At 40.4% G+C, this 15,521-nt stretch overlaps 1 protein-coding gene across 1 annotated transcript in view; it reads right to left on the bottom strand.

The window, feature by feature from the left end:
• The window catches only part of FRMD3 (FERM domain containing 3), a 76,577-nt gene that overhangs the window by 43,075 nt on the left and 17,981 nt on the right, over positions 1-15,521 (bottom strand). Inside the window, exon 3 of the mRNA XM_041397041.1 lies at positions 11,112-11,190. Coding sequence (XP_041252975.1) covers positions 11,112-11,190 — 79 coding nt within the window. The remainder of the gene's footprint in view (positions 1-11,111; positions 11,191-15,521) is intronic.

Raw genomic sequence — 15,521 nt, 5'->3', positions numbered from 1 at the left:
CACAGCCAAACTTTGTGATTTGGCCACATGGTGGTTTTTTATTTTGTTCAAGTCACTTCATACAGTTTATTCCCATAGCAAATGTATCTCCCAGTGCTGTTGCAGTCTTTCCAGCTGACAAATATGGTCACCTCCAGAGATCCAGCAATTCTTTAAAAGCTGTTATCTCAGCATGGTGTCAACCTTGACTCATTACTCTTTTCCATGGTGCGGTGTGTGGTAAAGTGGCAGAAGGCAAATGAATGTGTTTGCAATATTCCTGGATTGGGTGTCCTTCAACCTAGAAGAATTTTTGAGTTCTTTTTGTGTATTATTCTGAATAACAACTTTGCATTTTGTCTTCCACAGCAGATATCATCAAGTACACTGCAGGAGCACCGGTTTCCTGCCAAAGTATATGAATTTCCACTAAACACTAACTATTACATACAAGTATGTAATATCACAAATAAGAGAACATATTTTCTATGCTTTACAGAGCCATGAAGAGAAAAGGGCTGAACATGAGCCAGCAGTGTGCCCAGTTGGCCAAGAAGGCAAACGGCATCCCAGTCTTTATCAAGAACATTGTGTCCCTAGAGGGGATTAGGGAAGTCATTCTCCCTCTGTACTCAGCACAGGTGAGGCCACACCTTGTGTCAAGTTTTGGGACTTCACTCCAAGAAGGACAATGAGGTGCTGGAGCAAGTCCAGAGAAGGACAAAAAGACTGGGGAGAGAACTGGAGTACAACTCTGCTACAAGGAGCAGCTGAGGGAGCTGGGGTTGTTTAGCCTGGAGAGGAGGAGGCTCAGGGGAGACCTTACTGCTCTCCACAACTGCAGGAAAGGAGGGCGTAGCCAGGTGGGGCTTGGTCTCTTCTCCCAGGCAACCAGTGACAGGACAAGAGGACACAGTCTTAAGGGGAGACTGTGCATTTAGGGGAAGTTTAGGTTGGACATTAGCAAGAATTTCTTCACAGAATGGAAAATTAGGCTTTGGAATGGGCTGCCCAGAGAGGTGGTGGAATCACTGTCCCAGGAGAAGTTTAAGACAAGGCTGGATGTGGCACTCAGTGCCGTGGTCTGCTGAACATGGTGGTTTTAAATCGTAGGTTAGATTCAATGATCTCAGATATCTTTTCCAACCAAATTTCTGTGACAAATTTCTGTGACAAAAAAACTCCAATTATATTAGCTAAAATATATTGCTTACTTGTTTGCTATTTTTGATATATTTTAAAATAAGAAAAAGTCATCACCCTGAAAGCATTAACTCAGGGTACAGAAGCAGCCAAAAACAAAGCCAAGAGAATGTTGGGCAACACTGGGAATGATATTGTGAAAAAGATAGAGGGGCATTTTACCAGTACTTAAAGCCTTGAAGTAATCACACCTTGACTTTTTTACCTAGCTCTGGTCCCTTCAGCCTGAGTAGGACATAGCTGAGCTTGATTAATAGAGAAGAACTAAAATGAATGAGAAGACAGAGCCTCCCTTACAGGGCAAGATGGTGATGAAGAGAGAATAAGAGTGAGTCTTCTGAAGTCTTCTGAGTGGGAAAGGAAAATGAAGAGCTGCTGTCAACTGAATCCTCAACACTAGAGTTAGGGGGAAATCAGTGAAATTAGGAAATTGCTGAAGGCAGAGGAAAGACATAGCAGATAGTAAGCCAACTGCCTCAGAAGATTGTGAAGAAAAACAGTACAAAAAAAAGAATGATTACACAAATATGAGCAAAATATCCAGAAAATTATACTAAAATGAATATGCATGAATTTAAGTGTTGAAAGTCCTAATATAACAGCTCCAAAATCCTTCAGTGAATTTGGATGGGAAGGAGATCATCTATTAGATTTCTTGTTTTTTTGAAACAGTAAGAAAGTTCTGTTCATGATAGCATGGCTTAAACCCATTAGTAAAACAGCTCTCCATTTGTAAAACAGATACTCATGACAATAAGCATGCCACACTGATGTCAGTACAGCTGTTGCCCTTTTTGACCTATCTGATCAGTCATAAGCCAAATTCTAGTAGAGGAATTAGGAACTGGGGATATATCTATCATGATTTCAAAGCATAATTCATCCAAACACATGAAAAAAGAAAATTCTACTTCTCTTAAAATATCTAACACCAGAAGTAGTAGGAATCACCTTGTTAATGTATTTGAGAAACTGCATGACTAGTTCTGTGTTAACAGGCACCTGTAGAAAGAATCACCCTTCTTGTTCTACACCTTCTGAAGAAATATACTAATGCTAAAACATAATGAAGGTATCAGTACTCCATATCTCTATTCTGAACCTATACCCCTCCTATACTGCCAAAATTGTGGATTCCTGGTAATAAAAAATGCCCCAAAACACCCAAATCTATTCCTTCAGAAAGAAGTACTTCATTTTATGCCCTGGGGTGGGGGATAGGAAGGTGACTTTAATAACAGTTTTTAGTAATCTCAAATCTCAGACTTCTGCGGTCAGGATTGTGACTGCCACTTGCAGCTAGCAAGACATGGGTTTGTTCCCCTGGCTTCAGAGCTGGTCAGTGCCTGTATGGTCTTTCCTTGGGAAAAGGGTGATAAATTACCATCGCAGTAAGTTTCTTGACAGCACAGACTACTGGGGAAAAAAATCTTGATTGTTACTTAATAATTAATTTCACTGATGAGTAAAGCAGGCAAAGGAGTGGTAAATGATAAGCATTGTTTTGGCTCCTGGCTACATGAAAATCCCACCACAGCACGGGAATAGTCTTTTCTGCAAAACACCTTGACAGGACTACACCTTCTCTCCCATTCTGCCTTCCCCTCAGAGGACCACAAGAAGAGCTCTGAACATGTACAAGGTCTCTTCTCCCTCTGGTATAATCTCCACTAAAAAAAAATGACCCTTCTTGGTAATTTTTTCCCTACTCTGAATGTTATCTGCAAGCCTGAGGTGTCAAGTGCTTTTACTAAAAAAACACTCACTTTTAAGATTTATGCTATTCAATCTGATTGCCCCTGCAATACTGTTAAAACCAAAAACTCACTTGGCAACTGCCAAAGTGTCCTTGACAAAGCCAAAATAGAAAAGTGGACTTTTATAGATATCAAAGCATAGCTATGACTGCATACTTCAAGAAGAGCAGAACAGGGTACCAGGAAGAGCAGAGGTATTCCTAAGTGATGTCTGGAACAGGGCTAGCAGCACAGGCCCAGCTCGTATGAACTCACCTTAGAGCTATTGGTTAATAGCACAGATACATTGCACAAATTTCTAACTTGCAAATAAATCCCTTGATATTGAGGCATTAAGAACCAGATCCATTCAGGCATTAACAATCACTGTCAAACTCAACTGGCCTCCTGCTTCTGGAGGGAAAAGCACCAGACCCTTCCAGCACATGGGAATATCTAGCACAGTTGATTGAGACTGGACTAGACAAACACTGAGTGTGCCATGTTTGCATAACCCATGTCTTTGACATTTTGTATAACTTCCAATTAAACAATTATTTTGCCTGCTTTTCCTGCTATACTTGTGACACTGATTTATGACAGACTTGTCATTGAAGAAATGCTTCTTGGATTACAAAGTATGGATTAGGGAAAAATGGCATGATGAAAGCTAGTTAAAATAATCCATCTTTGGTTAATTCCACCACCTATTCACCCATGCCCTCTTCTAGAACATTTTTTTTTCTATAATAATCATGGATTATCACTGATACAGTATTATCTGTAGCATTTTAGAGCATTCCTTTGGGACCTTAAATGACTTTATAGTCTCTCATTTTAATTATACATACACAGTAAAACGTAGGAATTTGAAGATAAGAGAGCTTGAGGCCCTGGGATTCTTTCATATATAGTAAATAAAAAACACTGCTTAATTTATTACCTAAACAAGAACACTGAAAATAAATAACAAAATAGAAATCTGTGCTCAAGTATGACCAGTCTTTTGATCTATCTGTTCATATTCCCTTGATTGTTCACATCTTGTTCATGTACAGCATCTCAGGCTTTCCCAGCAGTGGGCTCTGAGCTGTGAGCAAGAGCAGGAAAGAATGGCACAGAGCAAAATATCTGTGCTTTTCACAGAGTCTGCTGGGATGCTGTGTATGCGGTGCATTGAGTGATTTCTGCAAGTAAAACTTTCTTCACAGTAATTTTTTTATCTTTGTATGCCATGCCAGCAGAATAACCTTGGGCATTATAGTGAATATCCTTTTTTTCTGCACACAGTTTGACGCACATGGCAAAAGAAAACCTCTCCCTATCAAGCTGTCATGCTTTCTGGAAAAACAAAGGGAATTAACCAAAAAAGAAACTTTTTTATTTTTAAAAAGAAAATTAAGAGAAAAGGAAATTAACAATAATACCAAAACGGTATGTATTGAGGCCTCTATCCCCAGTCCTGTCAAGCTTCATTACAAATGCTGATTTTAAAATAAAAGAAAAACTGAAATTATGTTTTACAGGTATGTGTGGCAGGGCATGGGGGAAATGTGAAGATGTGGTGTCATGTTGCTATTGCTTAATTAAAAATTGGTGCTTATTACTCTCATTAGATATGCTCAATTATGCCAGTTAAATGCTATTTTCTAAAATTGAAGGATTTCACACCATCTGTAAGTGACAGATAACCAGACCTAGAAAGCCACAGATGTAACATTCAGAAGAGACAGATATTCTCCACATACTACTCATGGAGCAGAACTCAAACCCTCAGAGATGGCCACAGTGTAAAGGAGTGTAGTGGGTTTGCATGGTAAGCTTTGGTAACAGTGGGGATACAGGGGTGCTTCTGTGAGAAACTCCTGGAAGTTTTCTCCATGTTTAGCAGAGCCAATCCCTGGTGGCTCCAAGACAGACATGCCATTGACCAAGGCTGGGCCAGCCAGAAATGGTGATAACACTGCTGTGATAACAGATCTAAGAAGGAGGGGGGGAAAAGTGATTGCAGAAATGTAACTGCAGACAGAAAAGAATGGAGTGAGAGGAGCCACTCTGCAGACACCAAGGTCAGTGGAGAAGGAGGGGCAGGAGATGCTCCAGACTCCAGGGCTGAAATTCCTCTGCAGCCTGTGGTGCAAAGCATGGTGAGGCAGCCGTGCCCCTGCAGACCCTGGAGATCCACCTGTAGGCCATGGACCAGCTCCACACCAGAGCAGGTGGATGTGGCTTTGATCATGGGGCAACAGGCCTTCTAAAGTCAGATGGACTCCATCTCTCTAACAAGGGAAAAAAGATTCTAGCCCATGAACTGGCAGAGCTGATTGAGAGGATTTTAAACAACGTTTGGATAGGGAAGTGGATGAAAATGGGCCCTCCAGAGATAAGCCATAGATAGCAAGCCAGAGCCAGGGGTGAAATCAGCAGCCCAGCTGATGTGCACATACACTAGTGCATGCAGCATGGGTGACAAGCAAGAGAAGTTGGAAGCCATTGTACAGAAGGAAAGCTATGATGTCACTATCATGGAAACATGGAGGGGTGACTTGCATGACTGGAATGCTGCAATGGATGGTTACTTGCTCTTCAGAAGAGACAGGCAAGGGTTGTGGTGGCTCTGTATATGAGGGTCCTGGCTCCTTACCCACTGGAGAGGTCCTTGATGACTGGAAGCTGGCCAGTGTGGCCATAAGAAGGGCCAAAAGGAGGATCTGGGAAACTACAGGCTGGTCAGAGTGACCTTGGAACCTGTCAAAGTTATGGAACAGATCATCTTGAGCACCATCACATGGCACCTACAGGATGGCCAGGGGATCAGGACCAGCCAGACCAACTTGATCTCCTTTATGACCAGAGATAAGAATCATATGGTGACCTACCTGGTGAATGAGGAAAAGGCTATGAATGTTGTCTACTGGGATTTCAGCAAGACCTTTGACACTGTCTCCCACAGCACTCTCCTGGGAAAGCTGGTAGCCCATGGCTTGGACAGGAGTGCTCTTTGCTGGGTTAGGAACTGGCTGGATGGCTGGGCCCAGAGAGTGGTGGAGAGTGGTGCTGCATCCAGCTGGTGGCCAATCACCAGTGTGCCCCCCAGGGCTCGGTGTTGGTGCCAGTCCTGTACTGATAATCTGGATGAGGGGAGCAAGTCCACCATTGGCAAGTTTGCAGATGACACCAAGCTGAGTGTGTGTTGATCTGCTGGAGGGTAGAAGGGCTCTCCAAAGGGACCAAAGGCTGGATAGATGGACTGAATCCAATGATATGAGTGTGCCAGGTCCTGCACTTTGGCCACAACAACCCCCTGCAGTGCTACAGGCTGAGGTCAGAGTGGCTGGACAGAGGCCAGGCAGAAAGGGCTGACAGAGTACTGAACATGAGCTAACAGTGAGTCCTGGTGGCCAAGAAGGCCAATGGCATCCTGGCCTGTATCAGCAACAGTGTGGCTAGCAGGACCAGAGCAGTGACTGTCCCCCTGTACACAGTGCTGGTGAGGCCACGTCTTGAGTGCTGTGTCCAGTTCTGAGCCACTCAGTTCAGGAAGGTCACTGAGTTGCTCAAAAGTGTCCAGAGAAAGGCAACAAGGCTGGTGGAGGGTCCAAAGCACAAGTGCTACAGGGAGCAGCTGAGCGAGCTGGGGTTGTTTAGCCTGGAGAGGAGAAGGCTCAGGGGAGACCTTACTGCTCTCCACAACTGCAGGAAAGGAGGGCGCAGCCAGGTGGGGCTTGGTCTCTTCTCCCAGATAACCAGTGACAGGACAAGAGGACACAGTCTTAAGCTGCACCAGAGGATGTGTAGCTAGGACATTAGGAAGAAGTTCTTCACAGAAGGGGTGACTGGGCACTGGAATGGGCTGCCCAGGGAAATGGTGGGGTTATCATCCCTGGAGGGGTTTAGGGAAAAACTGGATGCGGCAGTTGTTGCTATGGTCTAGTTAACTGTAGGTCATGTTATGTCATGGGTTAGACTCCATGATCTGAGATGTTTTTTCCCACCTAGTTAATTCTGTGATGCCTGAGGAGGCTGTGAACTCATGGGAGGCCCATGGAGGGAGAAGCCTCCACTGGAACAGCCTGTCCTTGGGGGACTGCACCCTGTGGAAGAGAGACCCATGCTGCAGCAGTTTTGAGAGGGACTCACGTTGCAGCAGGTCACTGAGAGCTGTTTCTCGTGAGATGGACTCACATCAGAGAAGTTAATGGAGAACTGTCTCCCACAGTGCAGGATAGAAAGGTCCCCTCTCCCTCAGCAGCAGAAGAAATAACTGACAGTAACCCATAACCCATTTCCCATTTCTCTGTGCCATGGAAGGAGTAGGTAGAGTTGAGAAGGACAGAGGGGTTGGGGGAAGACATTTTTAAGGTCTTATTTTACTCCAAATTATCCTGCTCTGATTTTTTAGTAATAAATTCCATTACTGTCTCAAATTGCACCCTCTCTTCCCATGATAGTATTTGGTGAGTGATCTCTCCTGGTCCTTATTTCAATTCATGGACACTTCATTACATTTTTTTCTCCCCTGTGAGAGGTCTAGCTGTGGAGAAAAGTGAGAGAAAGGCTTTGGCTGATGCCAGGCATCCAGTCAGGGTCAACACACTAAAAAGAGCATCACTCTTCCATCAAGGCTGAGCATCTTTCTCTACTTAAAAGATTATACAAACCATTGGAAAGTATACATACACTGCTTGTATTGCAGTCTGCTTAGCCTCCAGTGCACATGCAGAGGCCAACTCATTTGAGAAAAATAAGTTAAATCCTTGCCATTTTCTCATCACAATTTTTAAAAGGCATTGGGAAAATTGCCTAATTAAAAAGGAAAATTGTAACTTTAGTCTTTATCAAACATGTTTCAAATGTGCCATTTCAGTGCTCTGCTGTGGAAACTATTTCCAAAAATCAGGACAGATCTTCTAAAACCATGTTGACATCCATTAAGATGATGAGCTGAGAAGCACTGAAGTGCATTAAGATTTGGACTTCAGTGACAGGTTGGGTTTCAGATTGTCTATTACTACATAAGCAAGAGAGATCAAGGCAACAACCCTCATGGCCTCTGAAGATAACCTGTGAGTTACCATCCTAACACCAGCTCACTCTAGAGAAAACAGTGACCAAGGACCACACAGAACCTCCCTTCCACAGTGAGAGGCAGAAATATTTTCCACTGAATTTCTCCTTTAGCAATAATATTTCGAAGGCATATTTCTGAAGGCAGACACTGATTTTATTTCAGAAGCATAGCTATGAAAATGGTTGTTAATTAAAACAAGAGGAGATGAAAGTAAGTGGCTGGAAAGGTACAGTGTGACTGACAATATTCTTAGCTGTCCTTAGCAGTGTAATAAAATGCAGTGACAGGCAAGAACGCAGCATCATCTGTTGCCCAAGGCACTGCTGGCCTCCAAGCATGCAGTGTGCACATGTTTTCAGACTACTACAGGGTTTTTTTTCTATGATCTCATAGATGTAGTGATAACTTCAGATAGGTCATTCTCTGCCTTCATTTTCTGAAAATAGTTTAACATGTTAAACCACAGAGTAACTCAAGGATTACAGTCAAACCCAGCTAGGGAAGGCTGGGCCCAAGGTAAGACAGAAATGAAGCATCAGTAATCTCAGGGGACAACTCTTAAATTTTCTTCCTGCAAGCTATGTCTAAATCCTGAATAGTATCTCTACCCATGTTACATGGGTTTCACAGAAATCAAACCTTTACCCCATAGACACAAATCTTCATGAACTGAACAGATGATTTTTTCACATCAGCTTTTTCTATGGAAGAGTAGGAAAACCAGTTCTTTTTAAGACCTGTAAGTCCCTCTGATGTCTCTAAGATGCTTCATTAAAGATTTATTCCTATAAAGCTTTTAAAAAGACTGCATCGGCAATAATCCATATGAGGGATTAACCACCAGGTTAATTAATGTTCTGAAACAAAGAGTGGTATGGCAATGTGATGCAATGTCTTACTGTAACTGAATTTCATTATTTAAATGGGGACCACAGACACCCATCAGATTTCCACCCTGCTGAAGAAGTGAGAGAGCAACTCTGACATCCATAGGCACGAACAGTAACAGAAATACAAAACACTATTACTCTCACTCAGTTGGCTGCACATACAGCTGCAAAGTACAGATGGTTTTTAAGTCAAAGGGTGACAATATTATCAATTTATTTTCAAAGCATCACAGCAAAAAATATGATTGTCAAGTGAACACAGCAGCACTAAAAAAAAAGGCATAGCAAAATCTACCAAGAAGCCAACCAGTCCTCAATGTTTCATGACTGTCTTCTGTAAAATGCTAATGAACATTCTTCTGCTTGAATTTCACCAATCATTGCAATTCAAGGAAAAGAAAAATAACTAATCCAGAGCATCACCAATCTAGCCAATCTAGAGCATCACCTAGAATCTGACCTTCTGCTTTGGTCATGAAGCAAATTCTCAGAGATGGGTTACATGACTGCACTTCACTTGCTCATTTCAGGAGAATTTTCTGTATTTTGTTATTGTGAAGACATATGGCAGAGATGAAGCAAAGCTTCCCAAATAACAACACTGGGAAACTATTAAGATGACCAGATAAAAAAACATGTTGAATTTATGATGTCTCAAATTATTTCTCCTTTTTAAGCTCTTAATGGTATTGATTTTTATAAAAGACTGTCACTCATTTTTCACACAACAACTTAACTTTAAAAATTTATTTGAAATATTCCAGCAAAGACTAAAACATACTCACAGCCCAATAAACATCAGTGAGCCAATTCTTGGTGCTTTGTATTTCAATAAAACTTATCCTGGGAGGATATCCAGGTTTTTAAAAAGTCAGTTAATTTAGACTCTTGCATGAGAAGGGTCTATACAAGCATACTCTGGATCATAAAAGGTAAAATGTTCTTCCAAGGACAAAGAGTAGCAAATAATGAAAATCCATTGACTTCCTGGCTGGCAACCTGTTCACTCAGCTGTACAGTTTCAGTATTTCACCCAAGATAAATAGCTATAAACTAACAGCATGCTCCAGCTGTTCTATACAAACTACAAATGTACCATGCAGCAGAACATAAGCTGTTTCTGAAACTTTCAGTACGAGGCCAGTGACAAGGGGATGCCCCACGCTCGTGAAGTGACTTGTGAGCACACGCACGCATGGTGCTCGGGGAAAGAATCAGCGAAGAGTCCAAGGCACTAAGTGCTGCGGCGCTCAGTGCTTCTGCGGCACACAGCCAGCAGCGGGGCCTGCCCACTAACAGGGTGGTGGAGCACACGTGTGCGCAGTCCTGCACAGCTGGCACAGACCTCAAAAGAGCTATCTTCTTGCACTTCTCCCCCGTCTGCACTTCTTGGAAAAATGCCCAGAGCGACAGAATATTCACAATGGCCAGTAGGAAGGACAAAGCTCCCATTCATTAAGCACAGCTGAGTTGTCGTACAGCTCTGTTACTATAATAAAAATTTCAAAATTCTAACAGAAGCCGCAAGAATTCTTACCCTCCAGAGCAGCTGTACTTGAAAAGTATTAATATATTGCACCTCTATCTATATCAGTTTGTTTGTCTGTCATTACTTTGAAAAGATTGTCTTATTTGTGATCCAAAGACACACCCAAGAGAAAATTAAGTGAGACTATACATAAATGTCTTGAAATAGTCAGGGCTGAATTAGACTTTCCAGATTATTTCAGAAAGGAAAGGAAAAAAAAAGAAAAATAAAAAGGAAGGAAGTGGCGGAAGAAAAGAAAGGAAGAAAAAGGAAGGAAGGAAGGAAAGAGAGAAAGAGAGAAAGAGAGAAAGAAAGAAAGAAAGAAAGAAAGAAAGGAAATTCCGAAGGGAAGGGAAGGGAAGGGAAGGGAAGGGAACTTGTCCCTGCCAGAAAAAGAGCCCAGATAAATTTTGCCCAGTCTTTTGACCATTGCTTCATTTTTTGAAAGTTCTTGTAAAGTGTAACTACTTGTCTGTATGTTGTAGAAGTGTTCCTTTAAACTGCTTTAAAAAATCTATAGGAATCATAGAACAAAGAAGATGATCAGTATTGTGAATGTCAGCCTATGCTAATTTGATCAGGAATAGTGAGAACCCTACCCTGGACAACAATCTGCCTTTTCTTGAGCTTGTTAGCAAAGTACATTAAATGCACAGACTAAAAAAAGAACAAAAGAAACCAAACCAAAACAAAACAAAAAATACCTGGTGAGTTCTTCTTTAATCTTCAAGGGTTCATGTGGGTAGAATTTCACTCTAAAGCACATGGTATATGGTGGATGAGCTGAAACATTATAAAGAAAAAGCATGAGAACCGTAGGAAACAAATATTGCTTAAGCCACTCTGAAGGAGTGACCTTAAACCACTTACTAATAGTTAGTTTAGGCAGAGATTCAAGCAAGAGCATTATTATATATGCTTTATTTTGGGGAGGTCTTTTTTGGCAAATGGTAAGCAGTAAGCAATGATAATACTACAAAATTGAAGAAACCATTTAGGTAATGAAACTAAAGACAGTATAAATATTTCTGTTCCCAGTATTTAATAAGATTATAGTACCTAACTCTGAGCAATGGTATCAATACCAGGCCTGATGTACAATCCTTTCAATAGACAAGAAAGAGGGGAAAAAGAAAGGGAAAAGGAGAAAGAGGAAAGGATCACAACAACAAGAAATACTTCAATTTTGCAATCAATGCCTCTCAGGCACTTTGACTCAGAGCAAAGTGCATATCTACAATATTCTAGTTAGTTTTAATATATTTTTGTCTTGATATTTTCTCAATGTACACAGACAATTTTGAATTTCTGAAACTTAGAAGAGATTGTGCTTTTACAGCAGGAAAAGGGAAAGCAGAAGAAAAGGGTAAGAAAAAATTACAGAGCAATTGGAAGATAATACCAGGTGAAATCAATAATTTCTTTTTTAAATTGTAAATTATAACAGTAATTAGTAAGCTACCAGAACATTTTACTGTATTTCAGCAATCATCATACTCTTCAAGCTACTCTGACTGCAGTATTTACATGTATGTTGCAATGTTTCAGAAACACATCTCTAGATATCACACAGTTCCATGTGGATGTGCAACAGCAATGGAAAATAAAAACGAATTAAATATTTTGTTGTGGTTGGTATCTTTTGGAAAGCTCAACTCTTCTTGAAGATAAAGAAATATTTTCCTCTTTTAAAATCTCACATTCTACTTATTTAGTACAGTCAGTTTCCACAAAAACTGCTGATTTAACTTTTTTTCCTTGTTTAAATAACTATTCATTTAAAACACAAGGAGGAATTTCAAGAGGGATGGGAATGGAAATATGAAAAGTACAGGAAAAGAAAAAAGCAAATAATCAATAATAAACAGAAATTAAGGGAAAATTAAGAAAAAAAATAAAAGGCCTTAATTGTTCTCTAGAGATGGTTTGAACTGTCACTGTTTTTAGATCTGGAGAAGCCCTCTGAAGGCTAGAGAAACACTCAGTCTGTTTTCTGTGGGCTTTGCTGTCCTAGATGTGAGTGCAGCATTGTCTTAGAGTGTGCAAAACAGAAGATATCGTTATGTCTTCACTGCGCTGCAACAGCAAAGTAGAAGGTAAAGCGTCCCAGAAAGGAAAGCAGCCATGCAGAAACTCACTAAGGAGCCATGTTGCCTGGACACACCGAAAGATAACTTAAGTAATCTTAAATGTTTCTGTCACTCCTCAATAGTCATGTAAAAACTAAGCAAGGGAAGAAAACCCACACTTTTGGAATGCTGTTTCAGTTAAAAAGCGTGACAGGAGAGACAACGTGTATTAAACAAGCAAGAGCTCTTCCCCTGTGGAGGGGGAAAAAAAGGAAAAAAGCCCACTTTTAAATGTTTTGGTAGATTTAGAATTAGTTTGGAAATAGCGATGAAGACATAAGAATAGCTATTTCGTGTGTCTTCAGGGCTCTAGCAAATACAAGCCTACAGCAAGACTCCAAAAATATACTGAATTTTACCCAATTTTCTAGATGTCAATAAAAAAATTTGTCAGTGGTAAAAAGAAATAAATAAATAATGTTATATTAGAAGAGTCCCGTTCTGGCAGTGTGTGGTAAACGCATAAAAGTATCAGCTGCCCTATACGCAAAGAGTATCACAGTGAGAAAATGACAACATAAAATGTGCTATAAAAATAGCCCACATTTATAGGAAAGGTTAAAGTAGTAAATGTTTTACTTGAGCAGAAGAACAATATGTGACAGAAGTACACACAGGACATGCAGGAGATTTGTCAAGGCAGCTTAAAGCCTATTTCTCAAACCTTTTTCTAGGCTCAAGCTCCTGTAATTATATTCCTCCTCAGCAGTGCAGCAATACTATACAAGTCTGCTGCAGCCTGCTAAGCAAAGATTCCCTCTCTATTGCTGTGCAAGAATGAAACAAAAACAACTTGCAATTTGAAATGGTAAAAAGAATACAAACCTGTCCATATAATTAATCTGTGCAGATAAGAATGTTCCCTGCAGTTACAGGAGATCCTCTTTTTCTCTTTCTTATTCTCAGCTGGAAAACCAGCCACAATGAACATTTGAATGGGGAAGGAGGGAACTCCCAAAGATATCCACTTTACCTTTCATCTTAATTTTAAGGTAGATTATAAGCCTAATGTTCTTCCAAAGAGACATTTGATGATATGTAAATGTTTGGCAAGGCCTTTTTCTCATAGATTTTACCACACTGGAGAAACATGCATGAGGACTTAATGTTCTCTCTTTGGTTTCTCATAGCAGAAACCAAGGCAGGCATTGAATTTTATCAGCTCAAGAGATGTGATTGTCAAGCCAGATAATTTCTCAATTCCTTGAAAGTAAAATTACTTTTGACCACTACATATTAAAGTGGAAACATAACAACAAACCTTCCCAAAGTAGAGCAGAATTTGCAGAAGCACATTTCATCAACACAAAGCTATCAAGGCATATAATCAGTTTTTAAGTAGCTATTTCTTACAAGCCTTTTCTTTTGGAGCATTCTTTATCTCTCAGATAAGAAGCAGCTGGCATAGCAAAATGCCTGAGGTTCTGTCAGAATTTCCTACCATCTGAGTTCACTTTCTCACTAAAAACCATTCACAATTACAATAATTTCAAAGGACTTCAGTGTGGAGAATAGTATTTGCAGCCAGCCCCACTGAAGCAGAACCATTAATTTGCCAGTTTAAATGCTAACAGTACGTAAGAGGTGAAAGAAACAGTACAAATAAAATCATTTAAGTTATGTTAAATGCTGAAAAAAAGTCATGATCTAAACCCTCATGAAGAAGCTACACACAAAGCATAGTTTTCAAGGCAACTGGTTGTATGTTTTTAAAGTTTATTTCATTTACATTTAACTAAGATACAGTATTCTTTGTATTCCATCAAAAAGGAAAGGTCTCCCTAAAGTATGCCCAAACCTACAACACCATGACAAGAACAAAGAAGGATGTGGGAGATGCCTCCCTTGGTACAGAAATCAGTAAATAAGGGACTGAGTCTCACATGAACTATTTTAAGCACTCTACAAAAACCCCACATATTCACATTAACATTTTCTTCATAGATAAAGAATCTGAAAAAAGAATAAAATATTTATGTACTCTGGTTTTGGCTGGGGTAGTTAGTTTTCTTTGCAGTGACTGTGTTTTGGATTTGTGTTGAACACAGGGTTGATAATACAGAGAAGTTTTTCATACTGACACCCTGGTCAGGAGACTATGAGTGCATGGGAATTTGGGAGGAGACACAAGTACAGGATGGATGACCCCAGCTGACCAGAGGAATGTGCCAGATGACATGACATCATGTTCAGTATATAAAGCAGGAGGAAGAAAGAGGAAGGGGAGAATTTTGGAGTAATTGTCTTCCCAAGCCACTGTTATGTGTGATGTGGCTCTACTGTCCTGGAGATGGCTGAACACCTGCCTGCCCATGGTAAGGGCTGAATGAATGCCTTTTCTTGCTTTGCTTGTGTGTGCTTTTCCTTTCCCTATTAAATTTTCTTTGTCTTAATCTGTCTTTGTCTTAACCTGTCTTTGTCTTAACAAAACAAACTTCAACATTAACCCATGAGTTTTCCCCTTCTCCAACTTTTACCCTTCTCTTCCTCATCCTAATGGTGTGGGGCTGAGTGAGTGCCTATGTGGGGCCAGTTGCTGGCTGGGGGTAAACCACAACACTATGAAAGACGAAAACAATTTTTAAAAGCTGTTGAAAAACTTGGTTGAAATTTTACAAGTGTCAACCAAACAGAGAAAGACAGAAGATTCTTAGCTGATACTTTTTGGAAAGTTTATTTCTCACAATCTCCTTTTCACCAGGCACAAATGTTAATGCCTTATGACACAAATGTTAATCTTCTATAATGCACTGCACTGTCAGTGTACATCAACATCTGTACATTAATTACACATGGATACTGAAAGCCAAAAGCAGATTTTAAAATTATCTTTGTAGTCCTGAGAATGCAACATTGCAGAACACTTCCTTCATCTCTCCTTGATGTTACGCATTCTCTGAACTACAGATTCCTACAAAAAGTTAGTGAAATTTAAGAAAGAAACAAACAGGCAAGAAAACAATTTACAGTCAAATGGTCTTCATG

The sequence above is a fragment of the Onychostruthus taczanowskii genome, unplaced genomic scaffold, assembly GCF_017590055.1.
Source record: "Onychostruthus taczanowskii isolate IOZ18803 unplaced genomic scaffold, ASM1759005v1 scaffold134, whole genome shotgun sequence".
Classification (NCBI taxonomy): Eukaryota; Metazoa; Chordata; class Aves; order Passeriformes; family Passeridae; genus Onychostruthus; species Onychostruthus taczanowskii.
The sequence above is the reverse complement of the archived record's forward strand: the minus strand, read 5'-3'. Positions and strand labels throughout refer to the sequence as shown.